General features: G+C 39.3%; 1 protein-coding gene across 3 annotated transcripts in view; it reads right to left on the bottom strand.

Moving 5' to 3' along the window:
* The window catches only part of BABAM2 (BRISC and BRCA1 A complex member 2), a 514,378-nt gene that overhangs the window by 336,580 nt on the left and 152,340 nt on the right, over window positions 1-25,458 (bottom strand). For all 3 annotated transcript variants that reach the window (XR_005213277.1, XM_037812636.1, XM_037812635.1), the window contains exon 5: window positions 4,667-4,861. Coding sequence is in view for 2 of the 3 variants with exons in the window: in XM_037812636.1 (XP_037668564.1) it covers window positions 4,667-4,861 (195 nt within the window). In the remaining variant the exon portion in view is untranslated. The remainder of the gene's footprint in view (window positions 1-4,666; window positions 4,862-25,458) is intronic.

Here is a 25,458-nt window from a genome sequence, read left to right as displayed (position 1 = left end):
ATGTCTTTCATAAGGATTGGGAAATTATCCCCAATTATCTCCTCAAATAATCTTCCTAGCCCTTTGCTCTTCTCTTCTTCTTCTGGGGCACCAACTCTTATATTTGTGAGCTTTGTGTTGTCAATCATTTACCTGAGCACCAATTCAAATTTTTCTATCTTTTTCACCATTTGTTCTTTTGTGTGTTCAAATTCAGTTGCTCTTTCCTCTACTTTGCTTATTCTTTCTTCTGCCTCTTTAAATCTGCTGTTGTGTGTCTCTAGTATATTTTTAATTTGATTTACAGTATATTTCATTTTTGAAAGATCTATTTTTCTATTTTTTCTTTCAAATTCTTCTTTATGGTTTTCAAGTGTATTCTTGATATTCTTTATCTTTTTAGCCAACTAACTGAAGTTATTTAGGAGATTTTAATGCACATCTTTGATTGGCTGTTCCAAATTCTGTGTTTCCTCCAGCTTTTAAATTTGGTCATTTGGTCTGGCGATATGTTGCTTCTTCATGTGCTTTGTGATTTTTTTGCTGATTTCTTGGCATTTGATAATCTCGATAAGGTTATTCTGAAAACCGATTTCCCTCACTCATCTAAGATTTTGTAGTTGCTTGGGTTTGTGTTGAATGTCTCCTTTGTCACTTGGTTTGTCATTAATTCTCAGCCAAACTATGACTGGGACCTCACACATGAGGTACCACCCTTTTTGGGAGTCTGTTAGGGGCTGGGCAGAAAAGCTGGGCAAAGAGACTGCACTTTCCCTGTCCTCCCAGCAGATGGTGCTCTTGGGCCACCTCTTCCCCACAACACTGCCTCTCCCTGACTGTGGCAGCCCACTAGGTTGGAACCCAACCAGGCAACAATCCAGTCAGGGCCACAGTTCTCCATGTGTGCTGGAAGCTTTTGACTCCAGGGGTAGGGGATGGGTACTATGCACCTTGGCTGAGACCCCACCTGTGGGCACAATGTGTCTGGTGATTCCTAGGCTCCTGGGTGGAAAAGACCTCAGGCTGGGGGACTTAGAAGTTCAATTTCCCCAGCCAGTAGCCGGCCCAGGAGTGCTCTGCTTTTTGCTGGCCAGCAAGACCTAGGTTTGTTTCAGGGCATTGCTTTGACAGTTGGGTCATCTTATTTCTCAGCCAAAACAGCAAGTTGATATTTTTCTCTTTCTTTGATTCAGCATTTGTGGGATCCTTCTCCAGTCTATACCTTCTTCTAGAGTACCAAACAAGTGAGAATTGTCCTTTTTCCCACTGAAACTCTGGGGAGAGGTTTTCTGTAGCTGTTTATGTTACCATGTTGGTGACATCATACCTAATGTGTCTTTTTCCTTCTTCCTCCACTATCTAAATCTGCTAAATTACTTTCTCTTTTCCAGCTTCCTTCCTGATACCCTGAAATCTGTCTTTCTATCCTAAGAAGTCCTTCAAAACTGCTCCTGGAAAGAAAAGCAACACCCTATTTCAAATAAAGTAGCTTTCAGAGTACTTCCAGGGAAGAGGCGGAGTAGGGAGCTCCAGGACTCAGTTCTTCCACCAAAGCAACAATTAAACAGGTAGGAACTGTGGTAAATAACTATTGCAAAACTCCGAAGGCCAAACAGCATGCAGGAAAAAGCAGGAGGAAACAACTGACAGATTTCTCTAAAAAACAGTGAACTGCTCCATCTGCACAGGAGCTACTGGCACCCATCCCCTACTCTAGCAGTAGGCCACCACAGGGTCCACTCCCTGTCAAGCTGCGTGTTATGAGGGACAAAGACGGTCATTATGTACTGATGAAGGGGACAATTCAACAGGAAGATTTAAGAAATATGAATATATATGCACCTAACATCAAAGCCTCAAAATTTACAAAGCAAACAAACTTTCTTCTCAAGTGTACGTGGATCATTCTCCAGAACAGACCATATATGTTAGGTCACAAAACTAGTCTCAATAAATGCAAAAATACTGCAATGATACAATATATATCTTCCAACCACAATGGAATTAAGCTAGAAATCAATAACAGAGGGAAAAATGGAAAATTCACAAATATGTGGAAATTAACATACTAGTAAACAGACAGTGGGTTAAAGAGAAAATCAGAAGTGAAATTAGGAAATATCTTCAGGCAAATAAAAATGAAAACACACATATCAAAACATATGGGATGCAGTGAAGGCAGGGCTGACAGGTAAATTTATAGCTCTAAATGCTTACATTAAAAAAGAAGAAAGAGCTACAATCAAAGACCTAACTGTGCACCTGGAAGAACTAGAAAAAGAACAGCAAACTGATCTCAAAGCAAGCAGAAGGAAAGAAATAACAAAGATTAGAGCAGAAATAAATGAAATTGAGAATAGAAAAACAATAGAGAGAATTAACAAAGCCAAAATGTGGTTCTATGAAAAGATCAATAAAATTGACAGCCAGACTGACACATAAAAAAAGAGATAAGGTACAAGTAAATAAAATCAGAAATGAGAGGGGTGACATTACTACTGACTCCACAGAAATAAAAAGGATCATAAGAGGATATTATGAACAACTGTATACCAACAAATCAGACAACTTAGATGAAACGGACAATCTAGAAACACATAAACAACCTATTTATTTAGAAACAGGCAATGGGTCAGATTCATAGCATTCTAACCCCTGCACTAAGCTATTTATTTTAGCTTGTGGACAAAGGGAAAGTAGAGGTGAGTGGATCATATCCCAAAAATATTGCACCTTCTACATTAGTACTACAATGGTCTGAATATCCTTTGATGCTGCAGAGAGAAGAGAGTGCCCTGTAGAAATCATTAAATGTCACACCTCACATTTCTTGCACCTGCTTTTTTGAAATCCCTATTCTCCACCTAGAGAATTTCAAGGGGCTCCTCATCTTCCATCTTATCAGGTTTTCTTATCTTCTACCCAGTTGTGCTGATTTGAATCTATTATGTCCCCCACAAAAGCCATGTTCTTTAATACAATCTTGTGGGGGCAGACTTATTAGTCTTTTGATTAGGGTGGGACATTTTGAGTAGGTTGTTTCCATGGCGATATGACCCACCCATCTGTAGGTGAGACTTTTTGATAAGAACATTTCCATGGAGGTGTGACCACATTCATTCAGGATGGGTCTTGATTAGTTTACTGGAGTCCTTATGAGAGCTCACAGAGAGAAGGAGCTCAGAGAAGCTGACAGAGTCATTTTGGAGAGAAGCTAAGATACGCAATCCAGAGTTTGCCCCCGAGAGAAGCCAAGAGCCAACACAGACCCAGAAGTTGGACACAGAAAGAAAGATGTTTGGAGATGTTAAGTTAAGACATGAAGCCCAGAGTTTACCCTGGAGAAGCTAAGAGAGGATCCCCCAGATGCTTAGAGAGAAACATCGTGGGAGAACAAGCAAGGATACACAGGAGCTGAGACAGAGAAGCTAAGAGAGACAAAAGCCCAGAGACATGTTGGAGAAAACCGTTTTGAAACAAGAACCTGAGAGCAAAGGACCAGCAGACAACAGCCACCTGCCTTCCCAGATGGCAAAGGTGTTCTGGATGCCATTGGCCTTTCTTCAGTGATGGTATCCTCTTGTTGATGCCTTAGCTTGGGTACTTTTATGGCCTTAGAACTGTAAATTTGTAACCTAATAAATCCCCTTTATAAAAGCCAATCCATTTCTGGTATTTTGTATAATGGCAGCTTTCGCAAACTGGAACACCAGCTCTCCCTTTCCTGCCCCAGTCACTCTCCTCAACCTTCAGATAGGTCCATCTACATACTTAACCATCAGCGTCCACCAATATTCTAAAAATGTATACAAGTAGTCTCTGCACAACTTGGCAAATTTACTAAAAATCGTTGTATTGTATACTTAAAACTGGTGAATATATGACATGTAAATTATACCTCAAAAAAGTTGTGTAAAAAGGGGGGAAAGGAGTATTAACATTTGGTACTCCTGAAAAGATGACATATGAGCAAAAACTTACAGAAGGAAGAGTATTAGCCACACTGGTATCTGGAGGAAACTTGCCAGAAAATGGAAGAGCCTACAAAAAGACCCTGTGACAGAAGCATACTTGGTGCCAGTGTGGCTGGAGTTGAGTTAGACAAAGACAGGAGATGAACTGAGAGAGGTTATGATGGAGGATGGTGGTGATGGGACTACAGAACTTTTAAAGACACTTAAAAGGACTTTGGCTTGTTGTACCATAAGAGAAAAAAGAAAAAGTACATGAAGGTTTTGGGCAGAGGAGTGAGATGAACTTACTTGTATTTTAAAAGGACCATACAATGCAAGGAAATTATAAAAGGAATTTATAAAAGGTTCCACATAAGCTAGCTACCTCCAGAGTTACTGACTTCACTTACCTGACTGGGATAACAGGGAAGTTCTACACTGAAAAAAAGGAGAAACTCATCAGTGTCTCAAAATGTGGACTGTGGGCTACCTGTGGAAACCTCCACGTGCAGGTTCCCAGGCTCTGGCCCTGATTTGTGAATATCTGGGGTTGGAAATTGAGCCTCTGAATTTTACAGACTTCCCAGGTGATATATTTGAGAAACACAATGAAGCAGATAAACATTTAAACTCTAAATTATGAGAAAGTATATGCGCTACCTAAACCATGTTCATTTAAGGGAATGACTAGGGTTTACTATAAACGGACATCTCAATTAATTATTTTAGCTCACCCAGTTGTTCTTTTTCCCAGCATAAATTTCCATATTCTCTCCATACTGTGGCTCTTCCAGTAAAGTCTGGTACTCAAACATGAGGCGGGAGCTCTCTCGCAGGCGGCTGCACTGAAATTGGTGGTACTGCTGCACGAGTTCCTTCACCACAAGTAAGAGACATTCAGGATTTGAAGGATTCCAGGAGGCAAGATTCTGTAGAAGCCATAAATAAAAGACAAGTCAAAATGGATTTTCATTCAAATCCAGTAATATTCACATATGGATACAAAGGGAAGGATCGATGAAAAGCTAAGAGGAATGCACTACTCCTAACTAGGGTCCTTTGATCTTCATGTTTTCTCTTAAATCCCAGGCAGAAACAATAAAGAGTAAAGAAGGGTAGTTATAAAACAAGAATCCTAAATATTCTAGAAGACATAAATTTAGTCCTGGAAGACTTTAATTATTTCTTATTCTTTTATAATTTTAAGTTTTTTTCAATCTTCACCTAAATTCAGCATTAATGCTGAAGTTACTCAACTCATACCCACAGACCATCTGTATCTGTAATATCAAATATAAGTAAATGCTTTGTAAGCACTAGAGCCCCACAGAAATGTAAGCACAATGATAATAGCTTGGCCTATAAAGATAGGGATAGAGTAGAGACAAGGGAAAACACAACGAGGAAATGCAAGGTTTAGAGAAAAAAATAAAGGAAACGGCTGTGCAATCTTAGAACCAGGGAAGAAGTTGGGAATAGGGAAGATCTGATAACCACATCAAATTTGATAAGCTTACACTAATTCATTCACCAAATACCTATTAAGTGTCAGCCTCTATGCTAAGCAGTGAAGAAAATAAGGCAAGACCCTGCTATAAAGGAGCTTATGTTTTAGTGGGCCAAAGTAAACAATAAATAAGCAATTAAATATATTGGATGGTGATAGATGCTACTGAGAAAAACATAGCATGGATCCCAGAAACCAAGTTGTAACCAAGAGTTTAGAATTTAGGGGATGATTGTGATTACTGAATAATTATATAGATATTCCTCTTTTACTTTCTGGCATATTAAAGGGAAATACCTGAAATCTCTGAACTGTAAACCAGCTGCCTTGATCTCTGATGATGACTGTAGAACTTTCATCTTGTGACCCAGTGATTGTGAAAACCTGGTGACTGACCCTCATTTGCACTCCTTTTATCCATTTTTTTTTTCCTTTAGAAACTTGTAATTACAAGGACAACCCCCTAAAGCTAATGGAGGAACCTGAAGGAGCTCAGACCTGGTTCCAGCACAGTTCCACGCCTTTCCATTTGTGAACTGTTTCTGCTTATACTTGCTATTGAACTGGTAATGACTCCATCTCTCCTTGTTTGAATCCATAAAAACATTGAACTCCTTCGAATTGGGGAGACAGAGTTCTAGGCTGATAGGCCCTCTGACCTCCTCCTTCCCACCTAGCAACACACTCTTTCTCTCTTTGAAACCCTGATGTCTCAGGAATTGGTGATTTCAGTGCATCTGGCAAAGAATCACTGCTTTTGATTCTTAACAAAGTGAAGGAAGTACTTCAATAAGAAATAAGTGACTGCATCAAATGCTGTTGATAACATGAGTAAGATAAAGCCTGAGAATTGATTACTGGGTCATCCAATAATATAAAGGTCAATAATGCCTCAACAGGTACTATTTTGATGGAGTGAAAGCAAGATTGTTGAGGGTTCAAGAGAGAATGGGTAGAAAGAAATCAGAGATAGCTATTGATAGTATAGACAATTCAAACTGGTAGCTATGGGGGGATCATAGGAAAATTTTGTTCAGATGTTTTGTATCCTGAAGAGCATGTCCTGTAAGGAGGGGAAAATTGATGATGCAAGAGAGAGAAAGGGGAGAATACCAAAGAGAGAAATAGGTATAGGATCTCCTAGAGGGTTGGCCATAGAAATGAACAGAAGGAAAGCCCAATTAAATTAATCTGAATGCAGGTAGGTCTATGCAGTGGTGGGAGCTTGTGGCAGTTCTCTTCCAATTGCTTATATTTTCTCCATGAAATAGGAAGGAAGTTGATCAACTGAGAATGAGAAAGAAGAGCTATCAGAAGTATAAGAGTAAAGTCTACAACAGTCATTAAGAAGAGTAATTTAGAAGAATAAAAGGACTGGAGATTTGTAGTAGGAATTCTAGATAGCACTAAAAGTCTCACTGAAGTTAGAGGTTGATTTTAAATGAAGTGAGGCCAGTTAACATAAATTCTAGCTACCTGGTGCAAATTTTGCGGGGAGGGGGAGAGGGTTAACAAGGTCGGAGTTTGCCAGACAAGTACAAAGGAGGGAGAGGCAATAGATCTTAAAGGGTTTGCAAAAGAATGATTATAATCATGGACTGTGGACTCCAAGCCAAGTTAAAAGCAAAGTAATTTCATAAGTGAAGGGAAGGTTGGTGAAAGGATGGTAGGACAAATGGGCTGCACGACCTGGTGGACTGCAAGAATTGTTGGAGTTGAGATACTAAAAAGAATGAATTAAAAAGACAGGAAGGTGCCATCAGAGAATGGGGTGTTTGTGACTGAAATGACGGAGGTGATCTGTAACTGGTATTAGTCAGGTCTGGTGTACCACCGAGGGTATGAATGGCTGAGGCAGAGCGCAGAGGACAAGATCACTGGAGGAAAGGAAACCAGGGACCAAGAGGGTGTTGGCAGGGAGTTGAAGGATCATTTATATGGTTATTAAAACCACCAGAAACCATGACAAGAGGAATGCTGGGAGTGTGACATTTAACTATATGCTAAAATCTTCAAGGAATCAGGGGAATTATTGAGGGGTCTCTAGATAAAAACAACAAGGAGGGAGTGGTGGGTCTTACTGTCTGATGGCATGAGTTTCTAAACTGGGTGTGGGGGGTAGGGAAAAGGCAATGATAATCTCCTTGATAGAAGCACTGAAGAGCCAGGTATGCAAGCCTCCTGGTATGCAAGGGTGGTTCAACATAAAATCAATTCATGTAATATACTACATTGACAGAATGAAGGAAGAAAACCACATGATCATCTCAATTGATGCAGAAAAGGCATTTTGCAAAATCCAGAAGCCCTTCTTGAGAAAAACACTAAGAAAACTAGGAATAGAAGGAAACTTTATCAACATGAAAAAGGGCATATATGAAAATCCCATAGTTAACATCACACTTAATGGGGAAAGACTAAATCCCTTCCCTCTAAGATCTGGAACAAGACAAGGATGCCCACCATCACCATTGTTATTCAACATTGTACTGGAAGTTCTAGCCAGAGCAGTTGGACAAGAAAAAGAAATAAAAGGCATCAATATTAGAATGGAAGAAGTAAACCCTTTCCAACGTGCAGATGACATGATCCTGAATACAGAAAATACAGAAAAATCCACAACAAATCTCCTAGAGCTAATAAATGAATTCAACAAAGTGGCAACACACGGTCAATACTCAAAAATCAGTAGTGTTTCTATATACTAGCAGTGAACAATTGGAAGAAAACAAGAGAAAAATTCCATTTCTAATAGCAACTAACAGAATCAAATATCTAGGAATAAATCTAACCGAGGATGTAAAGGACTTATACACAGAAAACTACAAAACTTTGTTAAAAGAAATGAAAGACCTGAATAAATGGAAGAACATTCCATATTCATGGATTGGAAGACTCAATATCATCAAGACGTCAATTCTACCCAAATGATTTACAGATTCAACACATACCCAATCCAACAGCCTACTTTGCATAAATGAAATAGCCAATTATCAAATTTATTTGGAAGGGTAAAAAGCACCAAATAGTGAAAAACATCTTTAAAAAGAAGAGCAAAGTTGAAGGACTCACACTTCCTGACTTTAAAGCATATTAGAAAGCTACAGTGGTCAAAACAGCATCATATTGGAACAAAGTTAGCTATGTTGACAAATGAAATCAAATTAGAGTCAATTGCTTTTTTTACAAGGTTGCCAAGGCCATTCAACTAGGAAAGAATAGTCTCTTCAACAAATGTTGCTGGGAGATTTAGATATCCATATGCAAAAGAATGAAAGAGGATCCCTAGCTTACACCTTATACAAAAATTAACTCAAAATGGATCAAAGACCTAAATATAAGAACCAGGACTAAAAAATTCCTAGAAGAAAATGTAGGGAAACGTCTTCAGGATCTTGTGTTAGACAATGGTTTCATCGACTTTACCCCCAAAGCACACGCATCAAAAGAAAAAATAGAAAAATGGCACCTCTTCAAAATTAAAAATTTTTGTGCATCAAAAGACTGTCATGAAAGTGAAAACACAGCCTATTCAATGGGAGAAAAGACTTGCAAACCACATATTCGATAAGGGTTTAACATCTAGAATATATAAAGAAATCCTACAACTCAACAATAGAAAGACAAACACTACAATTAAAAAATGAGCAGAAGACTTTAATAGACATTTCTCCAAAGAGGATATTATGTGCTAAAAAGCACATAAAATGATGCCCAACATCACTAGCTATTAGGGAAATGCAAATCAAAACCACAATAAGATATCATTTTACATCCACTAGAATGGCTACTATTAAACAGAAAACTGCAAGTGCTGGAGGGAATGTGGAGAAATAGGAACACTCATTCATTGCTGGCGGGATTGTAAAATGGTGCAGCTGCTGTGGAAGACAGTTTGGTGGTTCTTCAGAAAGCTAAGGATAGAATTACCATATGGCCCAGCAATCCTGCAACCAGGTATATACCTAGAAGAACTGAAAGCAAGGACTTGAACAGATATTTGCACACCAATGTTCATAGCAGCATTATTCACAATTGCCAAAAGATGAAAACAACCCAAATATACATCAACAAATGAATGAATAAACAAAGTATGGTATATACATACAGCAGAATATTATTCAGCTGTAAAATAGGAATGAAGTCCGATGCATGCAACAACATGGATGAACCTTGAGAACATTATGCTGAGTGAAATAAGTCAGATACAAAACGACACATATTGTATGCTCTCACTTATATGAACTAATTATAAGAGGTAACCTTATAGTAAAAAAGTATAGAATATGTTACCAGAAAATAGAATTATATATAAACTGATTATATATAAGTAAACTCACAGAGTTAGAATCCCGAATATAGGTTACCAGGGGATTAATTGGTGGTAGAGAAAGAGTAGATGCTTAATTTGTACAGAATTTCTATTTAGGTTGATTGTAAAGGTTTGAAAATGGATGGGGGTGATGATAACATATAATTGTGAGTATAATTAATAGCACGGAGTTATATAGGTGAATGTAGTTAAAAGGGGAAACCTTAGGTCAAATATATTACTAGAATAAAAATCAAAAGATAAAATATAGGACCGTATAACATCGTGAAACCTATTGTAGATGATGGATTATACAGTTAATTGTACAAGAATGTTCTTTCTTGAATTATAAGAAATGTATGACAATAATACAAGGTATTAACAATAGAGTGGTATATGGGGAAAATATACCTAATTTAAACTATGGGCGATAGTTAATAGTATTATTTTAATAACCTTTCACCAATTGTAACACAGGCAACGACTGTTAAAAAAGTACAATTACAAAAAAGTGCTATCATCAATTGTAACAAATGTTCCACAGCAATGCAAGGTTTTGGTGGTGGGGCAGTGTATGGGAATTCTGTATTTTATGCATGATGGTTCTGTAAACTCATGACTTCCCTAATAAAAAATTATAATACCAAAAAAAAAAAAAAATGATAGCAGAGCCCCTCCTATCATAAATCTAGGATCCCAGAAACACTTCTTGGGGCTATGGTAGCAGAAAATTCAGATTTAATCTTGAGCACCAACTCCAAGCAATTAGTGGTGGTCACCTGGAGAGCTAGGTTAAGAAGAATTCTGATATCCTATGATCTCACTCATATGAAATAATTAGAATATACAAATTCATGGAATCAGAAACCAGAATAAATATTACTGGGGGTAGGAAAGGGGTAGGGAATGGAAAGTGAATGATTAAATTGTACAGAGTTTTTTGGGAGGATGGAAAAGTTCTGGTGGTGGATGGTAGTGCAACATTGTGAAGGTGGTTAACAGCACTGAATTGTGTGTCTGAGTGTGGTTAGAGGGGGAAGTTTGGGGTTGGATATGTTAACAGAATAAAAATTTTTTAAAAGCTGTAGGACTGCAAACACAAACAGTGAACCCTAATGTAAATCATGGACTATAGTTAATAATACATTTATAAAAATGTTCTTTCATCAAGTATAACAAATGTAATAACTAATGAAAACTGTGAACAATAGGGTGGTATATGGGAACTTCTATTTTATTTATGCATGACTTCTCTGTAAACCTACAACTTCTTTAATTAAAAAAATAATAATAATTCTGAAAAAAAGAAAAACACCACCAGTAAATTGTAAATGTTCAACAGTTAGGTAATACTTATATAGCACTTGCCATGTGCTATGTAAGTTCTAAGAACTTTTTGTATATTCAAGTTAAACCTTATAACACCTTATAGGATAAATTATATTATTATTCCATTATACAGAAGAGGAAACAGAGGAAAAAAGCAGTTCAGTAATGTGCCTAAGGTCACAGAGGTATTAAACAATAGAGCTGGGTTTCAAACTTAAACAATTTAGCTCCTAGTCCCTGCACTTAAGCACTACACCAAAGGTTCTCAAACATTTTGCTGTTAGGAACCCTTTAACACTCTTAAAATTATTGATGATGCCAAAGACCTTCTGAATACATAGGTTATATGGATTGATATTTGCTATATTAAAAATAAAACAAGAAATTTTAAAAATATTTATTAATTCATTTAAAAATAATAAGTTACACAATAATAGAAACAAAATTGTTAATGAAATAACTATTTTCCAAAAAAATAGTAATTATGGCATTGTTTTACAATCTTGCAAATGCTTTTAATGTCTGGAGTAATAAAAGACAGCTGGATTTTCATATCTGCTTCTGCATCCAATCTGTTGTAATGTGTTGTTTTGACTGATACATATGAAGAAAATCCAGCTCACACAGTTATGTAGTTTGAAAAGGAAAAATTATTTTCATAGCCTTTTCAAATAATTGTGAGTATTCTTCTTGGATACTACACCAAAACTCGACAAGTAGTACTTTCTTAAAGGTTAGCAGCAATGTGGAATCTGAAACAAAATCAATAAACATATTATACCCATACATTAAATTCCATTCATCTATCCTGCACTTTGAATGGATCTTTTCTCAGGTAGGATTTTGTACTATCCCAGGCATATGGGAAATACTGATTCAACAAGGTATGCAAATCTTCCAAATGTTGACACAATTCATTTACAAAATATCAAAATATCACATTCATAATATCATAACTGATCTCATCAAAAAAATCTTTAAATAATGGGAAGCCATCAAGTTCAGAGTGGTAAACATACATTTTCCAAAATTCTCATTTTCACTTTCAAACTGAAAGTTTGAATTTTATCACTGGCAACAAATACTGTCAGATGTTTTCCTTGAGGTAACAAGCTAACTTGGTACATTTTTAAGAAAATGTGTGCTAAATACCCAAGTTTAAATAGCCATTTAATGCAATGAGGAAATCATTAAACACTCCTACATTTTATAGAAAATTATTTAATTTTATAGAATTATTTAAGAATGGGTCTTAAATAATGTTCAAATAAAAGAAATGAAGATCAGGGGATAAAAGAGGCTCCTTACTATGAAACTGATTTTATTCTCTATCTGTCCTTCTGTCAAACAAAAAACAGTGGTTCCAAGAAAAATGCAGCTAGTTCAGTTTGCACCTCAAATAATCACACAAATGTTTTTTCTTAAGACAACCATCACACATCAGTATGTAGTAAAAGTCCTGCATGGGTACTTCCCATTTTGTCATACAAAATATGGAAAAGATATACCCCCAAGGGTTGAGATTTACTAAAATTAATAATTTTTACTACTTAAACAAAGATATCTTAAGTGAACCGGCATCCTTTTTACTGAGAATGCATGGCACTGAAAAATTACAATGACTGCTAGTACAGTTTGATGCCACTGTCTTAATTTTACTCCAAGTGCAAATATTAACACAATTTAAAAGGACAAATAATTTCTTATTATTATTGTGAAAATAATTTTGACCTTGCAGACAGGTCTCACATGTACAGGTCTCAAGGATCCCCAGGGGTCTATACACACTTAAACCATTGCACTACATTAAACTACTTTAAGGACAAACCAAGCATCATGGCTTCTATCAAAAGAAAACAAATGAAAAGTAAAGAAATGCATCCCTTAAAAAAGATAGTAACAACTTTGCTCTACTGAATAGGTTGATTTACAGGGATAAATGACAATGGGGAGATCATTAAATGCTCTTTGCTTTATAGAAAGAAAAAAGTGGGTCTTAACCGATGTTCAAATAAAGAAAATGATAAACAGGGAGAAAGGTAAGGGCTTTTGCATTAGACAGAGAAAAAAGAGGGCCCTTACTATGAAAATGATTTGATTAGAAGAGTGTACAAAATCTTCCCTAGAAATCTCTTGGCCTCAACAGCCTAAAATTCATTTTGAGCTACTTAAGGCCACATTCAAAGTACCATCAGAATATGATAATATAGTACATAAATTAAAATGATCATTACATAGCTTGCTATGCATTTACTTCAGAAATCAAGTGCTTATAAATAGGAAAAATATATAATATTCCATTTCTTGATCAAGCATTCCTTTCTAGTCCATGCTCCAGTATTGAAGCAAAAAGAAAAGGTTTTAGTTGCCTCAATTTATACTTATTCGTTTTTAATTCTATCATTTCTCTTGAGTTTCTTGGCAAGTTGCAAGCCTGTGTCCACAAAATAAGGAAAGATAATTATGAAAGCATTATAAGTTGGCAAGCATCTCTTAACAATTTGAATTCATTTCAAGTGATTCAACCTAATTGTTAAATACATAGTAAAGACATGCTAACCAGCACCTTCCATTAAGATGCAATCTCCCAGTACATGGAAATGCATTTGACCTCCTTGGCCATTCAATGCACACTTCATTGGGAAATGACTTCACTGAAAAACATCTCCAACAATGGAGGTTCCAACACACTCAACAAGATAAAAATTCCTCTACTATTACTACATAATCACTTTTACTTGTTACGTGATTTCAGTTCAACCACCTTGCCTGGAAGGGAAGAACACAGAAGATGCACAAAGTTTTGGTCACTTCCTAAGGCAGGAAATATTTTTAAAACAGGTCTAACAATGCAGGACATTGGAGCATTCCACTCCCTTGAGGAGGAGGTAGAGAAAAATATCCAAAGTCCCTTCAGGGAAAGATGGACAGAGTAAATTAACAGGCTTCTTTATGAAGGGGGGACAAATAAATATTTCTCTCTCTATTCATAAAGTTCTTATGCTATTCAAGTTTTTTAATGCATAAAGGAAGAAATCTGAAATGAGGATGGTCATGAAGAGTAGGCATAGAGCACATAAAATATTAATGAAGAAAAGAGAATAGAAAAGGAAGTTCAACAAAGAAGAATGAAAAAATGTATCAAGAGCAAGAGTTAAAATACAGACAAAGAAAACAGACAACAGCAAAAGAAGCTATGAAGCACATCAGGGAAGATATAAAGCTAGCTCATTGTAAAGACTTGCAAAAAAGAGAGGGTTAATGACACTGCTGATACTCAAGTGTAAATAACAATTAAAACAGTGTAGAATGGAAATCTGCCATCCCTCCCCTCATCCACCCAATTCAGTTCACTAAAATATCAGTTTCTAACCAAAGAACTGGCACTTGCCTCTTTGTTGTCATGACCAATTGCACATGGTGGCAATTCTGGATTCCATACTTTGGCTTCCCTGTCCAGGCTGCCTGCTGTGAAGGCTGCTCCTGCTCCTGTGGCCCTCAGCCTTCCCATATTTCTCTCTCAAAAACACACTCCACCACAAATATTATACTCCCAAATCAATGACTCCACAGACCCAACAAGTTCCTTATCTGTGCTTCCTTATGTCAGAAAGATAGCAAGGGATAACATCTTCAGAGGCCCAGCTCACCCCAAACTCACTCCTTAATTACCCAAAACCTTGCTTTTTCAGCAACGCTGAGACAAATTTAGACATACACAAGAATGCCACTAAGTGAAAAAAGTTGTACTGGGCTCATCACGTCTTTGGAAAGATGAACAAGGAAAATAAGCAAATCAGCAAATAAGCCCTTGGGACCATGTGCTGGTTTGACTATATTATGTCCCCCAAAATGCCATTATCTTTGATGTAATCTTGTGTGGGCAGACTTATCAGTGTTGACTAGATTGTAATTCTTTCAGTATTTCCATGGAGATGTGACCCACCCAACTGTGGGTGATGACTCTGACTGGATAGTTTCCATGGAGGTGTGGCCCCACCCATGCAGCATGGGCCTTGATGAGTTTACTGGAGCACTATATAAGCGGAGACAGAAGGAGCCAAGAGGGACACTTTGAAGAATGCACAGGAGCAGAGAGAGGAACTGCAGTTTACAGAGACATTCTGGAGACGGCCTTTGAAAGCAGACTTTTGCTCTGGAGAAGCTAAAAGAGGACAAACACCCCAAGAACATCTGAGAGTGACATTTTGGAGAAAAGCTGAAGCCTAGAGAGGAGCATCCCAGGAGAAAGCCATTTTGAAACCAGAACTTGGAGGAGATGCCAGTCACATGCCTTCCCAGCTAACAGAGGTTTTCCAAACACCACTGGCCATCCTCCAGTGAAGTACCCTATTGTTGATGTGTTACCTTGGACACTTTATGGCCAATGTAACTCTGTAACCAAATAAACCCCCTTTATAAAAGCCGATTCATTTCTGGTGTTTTGCATTCTGGCAGCGTTGGCAAACTAGAACAGACCATTACTGTCTAATAGTGGTGGGGGTGTGGGGATCCTCCAAGGGAAAACATAAATCTTATAATAAAAATTTCAATTGATAAAAGGATAAAACACCAGAATAAATTAGAAACATTAAAAAAAATTATCTGAAACGTCTTACTTCAGCATTTTACATGGCAGTCTAGCATTTAGATATAATAAAAGGAAATCAAAACTGATGACCAATCTATGAAATGTATATGGCCTTATTAAAATTCAAAGAAATGTAAATTTTCTCACTTTTAATGAACTACTTTTAATTAAAAAAGTAATATATGCACACGGTATAAGAATTTTTTTTCAAATAGCATAAAAGAATATAAAAAGTTAGTCTCCCCAACTCCCCACCTATACAATAAGATCTCCTCCCCAAAGAAGACTACTCTTTCCCTGCAGAAGGAACCACAACAGAACTGCATATGTTGCCAACATCTGAACCTTCTATTCCTTCTGATCACCTGTGGCTTTGCCCACCCTGTGCCCACACTCATTGTAGTTCCACTCCATGCCTCCCATGTTTCAGCTAGCTCCCCTTGGATCAGTGTCTTACTATGAACTCACAAGGCTGACTTTTACTCCAAGACAGGCCCTCTGGCAGCTTTTCTTTCAGCCCCAGAAACAGTTGTTTGCTCTCATGGGACTCTACTGATTTGGCCTGCCCCTCAACCCGCATTCCCTACAAGTGAAGAAAATTGAGCAAAAACTATAAGAAACAAAGTTTGCATTTTAAATTAGCCAATTATTTTAAAGCAAATCGCTAATACTGGTGAGGATGGAATTTAACGGACACTTCCGAACATATCTATCAAGAATATATATTGGCCTCTCGCCTCTCACCCCTCTTCTCTTTGAGAGAGTGCCTACATGTTCTCTCACATGTGTTCTTAATAAATTTCCCGCCTGCTTACTCTATGCTGGGCTGTGCTCTTGATTTCCTTCTCGAGTCATGGCCAGACAGGAGACACTTCTCCCCAACCATCTGGACTGGTAAGTCATGGCTATTGACCGGGAGGCTTCACCACGTGCTTTGCTTTTTCTTCTTGCTTGGCTCGCTGTTATTATCTCCCATGTCCTCCTGCAACTCTGTGTCTCTAGGAATCCAGGGGCTCTGATCTGGCTCCCCCAGAACACAAATTCAGTCCACTCTGAGCCTCTGGCTCCCTCCTCAGAGGTGGCAGGAGCCAGTCTCCACACAGTGCAGATCCAAGGAAGCTCAGGGTGAGGGGTGATACTGCCCTGGGACCTGACTGGGGGTTTCTCCCTGTGTCAATCAGGCGACTAATGGAAGCCGAATCAAGTCCCCATCTATCTCTCTCTCTCTATCTCCCTCTCTCTTTACTCTCTCTCTCTCTCCCTCCCTATCTCTCTCTCTATCTCCCCACCCTGCCTCAGTTCTGTAAGACTTCCCACACTCTCCTTTCCTCCCCTCTGGGACCATCTCTTGATCCTCTCTTGCCTAAGATTTCCTGGCCCCTCAGACCCTTCCTCCTGCTGAATCTGTTCCTCTCTTCACCTTTTCGACAGAAGTCCTCTCCCCTGGCTTCATGAGGGTCTCCTTCTTTCTCCTCTGCCTGGCTGTCAATGCCTTCTGAGACATTCCATCTTTTGTAACACAGGATTCTGGGCTAAGGATTCTTGTATCAAACAAGGTACTACCTTTGACATTCTAGGGAGGTACCTCTGGTTTTCGCTCAAGAGAACTGGGTACTTTCCAATGGAAGTGTCTCCCCTCTAGGCCTTGATCGTTTAGTCTCTATTGAGACCCACTGCAGCCGAATATAAAGCCTCTCTTCTAGAGCATGATCACTTTTTAGCCCTTAGGAAACAGGAAACCTAGAGGACAAAGGTATTCCCAGAAGCAGGCATCCTAGACTTCACTCAGGAGGGATGGGCCCCTGACTTCAAGAGCATAGGTCCAGAAATCTCCTGGGGAGGAATGTCCCAGGGATGCCCGGTGACTTTACTCCCTGTGTTCCCAAGAGATTGGGCAGCAGAGAGGAAGGACTCCTTGAGAGCACTGTCCTGGAGTTCTTCCGAGAAGGCCCCCAGAAAACCCCCGGAAGCACAGGTTCAGCCATCTCTCAGGAAAGGTGTTCCAGGGATGCCTGGTGACTGTACTCCCCATGTTCACAAGAGATTGAGCCTGCAGAGAGGGAAATGCCCAGTTCTGACACGCACTGGCACTAGTGAGGCTCCTCTAATTCCTTTTCCAGAGAAAATGGGAAATGCCAACAGTCAGTATAAGCTAAAAGATAGGGAAGCAAAGCCCTCCAATGGGACTCTCAATTGCAATATTATCCTCCAGTCTGTAAAAGATGGGAAAGTAGTCAGAAATTCCCTATGCTCAGATGTTTATGGCTCTCTATCAAAACAAGGACCTGAGAAGAACTTGAGGCTTGTGTTGTGCCCGTGTCTCAATTTCCATTAAAGGAAAACTAGTGACGATCCCCTTTTAAAATTTGTTTGCTAAAAGGCATAAAAAATGTACTACCAAGCCAGTTAATTATAATAAGCTAAAAGAGATCACTCAGGAGAATGAGGAAAACCCAGCCCTGTTCCAAGGGAAGTTAGTGGAAGCCCTTGAGAAGTATAATACTAATGCATGTCCAGACTCCTGGGAAGGTCAGATTTTGCCGGGCACCCATTTCATCAGCCAGTCTGCCCCTGACATTTGGGGAAAGCTGCAAAAGCTCTCCATGGGCCCACAAACTCCCACTAATGACCTATTAGAAACTGCCTTTTCTGTCTTTAAAAATCGGGACAAGACCAAGGAGGAAAAGAAGGCAATGAGTGGTAAGCAGAAGACCAGAGAACAGGCTCAGCTTTTTGGAGCTTCTGTTTAAAGCACCCAGCCCCGTCAAGGGCACCCAAATCATGGCTCCAAGCCTCAAGGGCCTTGCTTCAACTGTGGGTCAGAGGGCCACTGGCAGAGAGGGTGCCAGAAACCTCAAGACGACCCTCGACCTCGGGATCCACCAGGGCCTTGCGCAAGGTGCCACCAGCATGAGCACTGGGCCCAGGGACTGAATGGGGGCAGGATGGCCCCCGGAGCCCTGCACACGGCAAGTGAAGAAGACTGAGTGTATCCGAGGCTGCTTATGGCTCTCCTGACTTCACATCTGACCGTCAACCTAAAGGAGCCTTGGGTGACACTCGATGTGGCAGGTAAGATTATTAATTTCTTAATTAACATTAGAGCCACTCTGTCCTGAACTGCCACTCTGGGCCTACCCCCACTGGGACTTGCCTAGTTACGGGAATTGACGGCAAAGCCAAAACTAAGACCTTCACTACCCCTCTCCTTTGACGGCCTGAGGACATTCTAGCGTCCCATCAATTTCTCATTGTCCCTGAATGCCCCATCCTCCTTCTAGGGAGGGATCCTCTTCACTCCCTGGGGGCCACCTTAAAACTAGTAAACTACTGTTTACTAGTGTTTAACCCCCTGTTTGCCAGGAGGCCCCTACTATATTGAGGCCTCTGAGCATCCCAAAGGAGATCACTGAGCAAACAGACCCATCTGTATGGAATAAAGGAGGGAGCCTGCTGAGTAGCCGCCATCTGCAGTCGGGTTCTCAGTCCCAGATCTTAGAGACACATTTTTTTTGTATTCCTCTTCACCTTGGCTCTCAATACCTTTTTGCTTTTAAATGGCAGGGACTTAACAATAAGATTCCCACTGAGCTCACTTAGACAGTGCTGCCCCAAGGGTTTCAAAATAATCCCTAGATCTTCAAGAATGCCTTAGCAGCAAACCTTACTGATCTCCAACTGCCTCAAAACACAGTCTTGCAAGGTGTTAATTTTGGTGACCTAACATATTCCTAAGGTGAAAGTGAATTTTGTTTGTTGTCACTGCTAACTACAAGCCCTAGATGGATATAAAAAGTTGTGAAAAGTTTAAAAAAGCATATCTTGTTAAAATAATGTCAGTCTGCTCTTAATGAAAAGTGATAAGTTTTTCTTAACCATCTGAGTACTCTGTCTAAACAATAAAAATTTTATGTCATATCAGAATAATATATTTGTTAATGTTTATGTTAACCTTATTGTTCTGGTTTGGAACTGTTATGTACCCAAGAAAATGCCATGTTCTTTTAATCCATTATTGTGGGTGCAGACCTATTGTGGGTAGGACCTTTTGGTTAGGTTCTTTCAATTGGGAGCCCTTTATGAGAGGATAAAAGGCAGAAACAGAGAGAGAGAAGGCAGAGAGATGAGAAACGCCCAGAGAAGCCAGAAGGACCTACAAGAGCTGAGACAGCCACTGAAACCAGAACCCAGGAGAAAAGGACCAGCAGACGTTGCCATGTGCTTTCCCATGTGACAGAGGAATCCCTGATGCCAGCAGCCTTTCCTCGGAGAAGGTATCTTCCTCCTGATGCCTTATTTTGGACAAGTTCATGGCCTTAGAACTGTAAATTTGTAACCTAACAAATCCCCATTGAAAAAGCCAACCAATTTCTGGTATATTGCATTCCAGCAGCTTTAGCAAACCAAAACACTTATCCTTTATTTCAGAAGACAAGTCTTCTCCCTCTTAATGAAAAACTGTTACAAAGGATTTGTTCTTTCACCTTGTAAAAGTGAAGTGCTAAAATAGTTCAACATATTACATAGAAAGTGTTTAGGACTACAATCCAGTAGCCTTGACTCTTGAAGACGTATGTATAACAATATAGCTTACAAGGGGTGACAATGTGATTGTGAAACCCTTGTGGATCCCATTCCCCTTTAACCAGTGTACAAATGGATGAGTAGAAAAATGGGGACAAAAAACTTAAGGAAAAACAGGGTGGGGGGGTGGGGACAATTTTGGTGTTCTTTTTTTACTCTTATTTTTTTTTATTCTTATCTTCACTTTTTCTGGTACAAGGAAAATGTTCAAAAAATAGATTGGGGTGATGAATGAACAACTATATGATGGCAATGTGAACAACTGATTGTATACTTTGGATGATTATAGGGTGTGTGAATATATCTTAAAAAAGGAAGGAAGGGGGCTCTCGGGCAAGATGGCGGCATAGAGAGGAGTGGAAGCTAAGTAGTCCCCCTGGAACAACTACAAAAAACCAGAAACAACTAGTAAATAATCCAGAATAACTGCGGGGGGACAAACGAGACCATCCATTCATCATACACCAACCTGAATTGGGAGGAATGCCCAAGATCACAGCATAAAATCTGTAAGTAAAACCTGCGGAACCAGGTCAGGAGACCCCCTCCCCCATAGCCCAAGCTGCGGAGCCCCGAGGTGTCAGAGGGAAGCTCTCTCCCAGCAAGCGAATATAGCTCAGCTGAGCTCCAACTGGCGTTTTAAGTAGCGAGTGTGAACTGCTCACTACAGGTACACAGCCCCAAAAAACAGACAGAGGCTTTCGGTGACGACTGACCTGGGAGAGCCAGAGGGTTGCCTTGGACTGGGTCTGAAGGGGACTATCTGTTTCTTTTTTGGCTCAGTGGAGAAAGCCCCAGCCATTTTCAGTTTCCAGGGCTGTGACTCTGGGAAGGGTGGAGACACCACAAGCAGAGAGTGAGACCACTGAAATGCTAATGACCTCCACCTGAGGGGTCTGTCATCTCTAGGAGGAAAGGGGTGGGGCCTTTTCCATTCAGAACCAGACCCCAGAGCCTGGGGGAACATGGCCATACCTCCTCACACCAGTCAAGAATTATAGGCTAACAGGCATCACCTGCTGGGCACAAAAGCACAGTGACCTGAGGCATCAAAGGCTGGAGCAATTTTCTAAGACACACACGCAGGGAAACCAGATACTGAATATTTCTTCCCTCTGGGACCTGAGCCTGTTCTGGTCTGGGAAAACCTGATTTGGATAACCAAGGAAACCATGCCTAGACAACAGAAAATTACAACCTACACTAAGAAAAACAAAGTTATGGCCCAGTCAAAGGAACAAACGTACACTTCAACTGAGATACAGGAATTTAAACAACTAATGCTAAATCAATTCAAAAAGTTTAGAGAAGATATTGCAAAAGAGATAGAGGCTGTAAAGGAAGCACTGGACATGTATACGGCAGAAATCAAAAGTTCAAAAAACCTACTAGTAGAATCTATGGAAATGAAAGGCACAACACAAGAGATGAAAGACACAATGGAAACATACAACAGCAGATCTCAAGAGGCAGAAGAAAACACTCAGGAACTGGAGAACAAAACACCTGAAAGCCTACACGCAAAGGAGCAGATGGAGAAAAGAATGAAAAAATATGAGCAACATCTCCGGGAACTCAAGGATGAAACAAAGTACAATAATGTACATATCATTGGTGTCCCAGAAGGAGAAGAGAAGGGAAAGGGGGCAGAAGCAATAATAGAGGAAATAATTAATGAAAATTTCCCATCTCTTATGAAAGACATAAAATTACAGATCCAAGAAGCGCAGCGTACTCCAAACAGAAGAGATATGAAGAGGCCTACGCCAAGACACTTAATAATCAGATTATCAAATGTCAAAGACAAAGAGAGAATCCTGAAAGCAGCAAGAGAAAAGCAATCCATCACATACAAAGGAAGCTTAATAAGACTATGTGCAGATCCCTCAGCAGAAACCATGGAGGCAAGAAGGAAGTGGTGTGATATATTTAAGATACTGAAAGAGAAAAACCACCAACCAAGAATCCTGTATCCAGCAAAGCTGTCCTTCAAATATGAGGGAGAGCTCAGAATATTTTCTGACAAACAGACAACGAGAGACTTTGTGAACAAGACACCTGCCCTACAGGAAATACTAAAGGGAACACTACAGGGTGATAGAAGACAGGAGTGTGTGGTTTGGAACACAATTTTGGGTGATGGTAGCACAACAATGTAAGTACACTGAACAAAGGTAACTATGAATACGTTTGAGAGAGGAAGATGGGGAGCATGTGAGACACCACAAGAAAGGAGGAAAGATAATGACTGGGACTGTGTAACTTGATGAAATCTAGAGTATTCAACAATTGTGATAAAATGTACAAATATGTTCTTTTACAAGGGAGAACAAGCAAATGTCAACCTTGCAAGGTGTTAAAAATGGGGAGGCATTGGGGGAGGGATGCAATCAGCATCAACTAGAGACTGTAACTAATAGAATCATTGTATTATGCTTCCTTTAATGTAACAAAGGTGATATACCAAGGTGAATGCAGATAAGAGGAGGGGATAGGGGAGGCATGTTAGACACTTGACATTGGTGGTATTGTCTGATTCTTTATTCTACTTTGGTTTAAGGTTATTTTTCCTTTTGCTGCTTCCTAGCTGTCATTTTTTTTGTTTCCTCTTTCTTTTGCCTCTCTACCTTCTTTGACTCTCCCTCCTGCCTTGTGGAAGAAATGTAGATGCTCTTGCTTAGTATGAGCAGAATGTTCAATTAGGATGAACTTAAATGTTTGGAAATGAACAGGGGTGTTGGTAGCAAGATGTGAGAATAACTAACAGCGCCGAATGGTGTGTGAATGAGGTGGAAAGGGGAAGCTCAGAGTCATATATATTACCAGAAGGAAAGTTGGAGGTCAAAAGATGGAAATGTATAAAACTGAATCCTATGGTGGGCAATGTCCATGATCAACTGTACAAATACTAGAAATCACTTCATGAACCAGAACAAATGTATGACAATACAATTAGAAGTTAATAATAGAGGGGCATATAGGGAAGAACTATATACCTATTGCAAACTATATACTACAGTTAGTAGTATTTCAACATTTTTTCATAAACAGTAACAAACGTACTATATCAATACTAGGAGTCAACAATTGAGGGGGGTTGGTTAGGGATAGGGGAGGTTTAGAGTTTCCTTTTCTTTTTTCATCTTTCACTTTATTTCTTGTCTGGAGTAATGAAAAGTTTCTAAAAATTGAACAAAAATTAAGTGTGGTGATGGATGCATAGCTGTATGAGGATACCCAGGGGCAAGTGATTGTACACTTTGGATCTTTGGATAATTGTATGGTATCTGAACAATCTCAATAAAAATGAAAAAAAAAAAACACACAAAAAAAAAAACAAAAAAAAAACAAAAAAAAAAAGGAAGGAAGGAAGGGAGGGAGGGAGGAAGGAAGGAAGGAAGGAAGAGTTTAGGAAGTCTTACCATAATTTTCTAACCTTCTGTTAAACTCAAATTTGTCATATATTTAAAAAATTGTATAAAATTCCTAAAAACTTCACAATGTTCTCACTGTCCATGCTATATCTCAATACTGATCTGTGATGTCATGGTTTTAGTTATTCTTAGAAAAGTTACAGATCATAAAAACAGCCTAATTCAGCTTCATTTGACATGGAATATAGAATAAAAAATAAAATCTTAATCAGAAAATAAAATGTTATTCCAAAGTTCCTTAAAGGTCAAGAGAAAAACAAGTAACTACTAAACTTTCCCACCTGGGGAATTCCTGCTATTCTCTTAAGCAATAAGGGCTCCCAATTTAATAGGTCAAACCCTGAATCTTAAAAGCTTGCCCTTATGAAATTTATTTCTGTAATAGCAAAACTAAGCCTACTTATAATTAATGCCTAAGAGTCACCCCCAGAGAACTACTTTTGTTGGTCAAATGTGCCCTCTCTCGCTCTCTCTCGCTCTTTCTCACTCTTTCTTGTTCACTCTCCCTCTCAAACTCTACAAATAAACTGACTACCTTTCTCCCTATATGGGACATGATTTCCAGGGATGTAAGTCTCCCTAGCAACATGGAACATAACTCCCAAGGATGAGCCTAGCCCTTTCATCATAGGCTACCAAGCCCCAAACAACAAGTGTTCCTAAAAACCCTAAAAAATACCCTGAGCTCCATCTTGCTCCTGCTTCTGTTCAGACTGGGTATCTCACATAGTTTTCTTCCAGATTAAATGCCTTTCACAACAAACTTCTGCTTGTCAGAGGCTGTGCTCCTGTTACCCATGCTCAACCTGCCACCCTCAATTGCACAGCCAGAGACTTCTACGCTCCCAAAAGTAGGGTCTGCGAACCACTGACAGCTTGAAGCAGCTATAGAAGATGAACTATCCACCCAAATTCCCTTAAGATCAAGGGAGCTGGAAATCTCTGAGGCGGAAATGAGATAGGGTTAGAATTAGGGCACTGGCTTGGCTGGGCAAAGGGCAAACTCCCAGAAGTGGTCAGGCCTCAAGGAGAAAGAGATCTCTGAAAAAAACAGCAATGAACAGCACCTGGAGGTCAAACAACTCCACTGAACTGAGTCATCTACAGAGAAGGGTGGAGCCAACCAACCCACCCAAATGCACTATCTACCACCAGGCATTGGCCTGGAGAGAAGAGAGGGAGGAGAAAGTGCCCCAAATAAAGAAGGGGGGTAAGTAAAGTTAATCCATAAAAGCAAATTGCCCCACACTGCCAGGGCCTCTCGCCTCTCACCCCTGTTGTCTTTGTGAGTGCCCACGTTCTCTCACATGCGTTCTTAATAGATTTTCTGCCTGCATACTCTAAAAAATAATAATAATAATAATAATATATATACCAAAGGTTCATTCCCAATCTCCCTAAGAAATCCCATTCTAAACCTCCCTTTCTAAGAAAACAACCAAAAATAAAGGGAAAAAGCTTTCTAGACAAAAATAGTCATTTATGTACTTTGGATTGATTGAATGGTGTGTGAATATATCTCAATAAAATTCCATTTCAAAATACTGTGTAATAGCATAGAAAATATCTTCATTAAAATAATAAATGAAGACAGATATAAAGTTGCCTATACATTATGATCACAACTTTGATCACCCCCATCCTCTTCCAAACCTCCACAGCAAAAATCTTCCATGCATAGTGTGCCAGTTTGGATGTATTGTGGCCCCCAAAACACCATTATCTTTGATGCAATCTTGTGGGGCAGATTGATTAATCTTTTTGATTAG

The sequence above is a fragment of the Choloepus didactylus genome, chromosome 20 (genome assembly GCF_015220235.1).
Source record: "Choloepus didactylus isolate mChoDid1 chromosome 20, mChoDid1.pri, whole genome shotgun sequence".
Classification (NCBI taxonomy): domain Eukaryota; kingdom Metazoa; phylum Chordata; class Mammalia; order Pilosa; family Megalonychidae; genus Choloepus; species Choloepus didactylus.
Note: the sequence above shows the minus strand (reverse complement) of the source record. Positions and strands in the feature narration are given on the sequence as shown.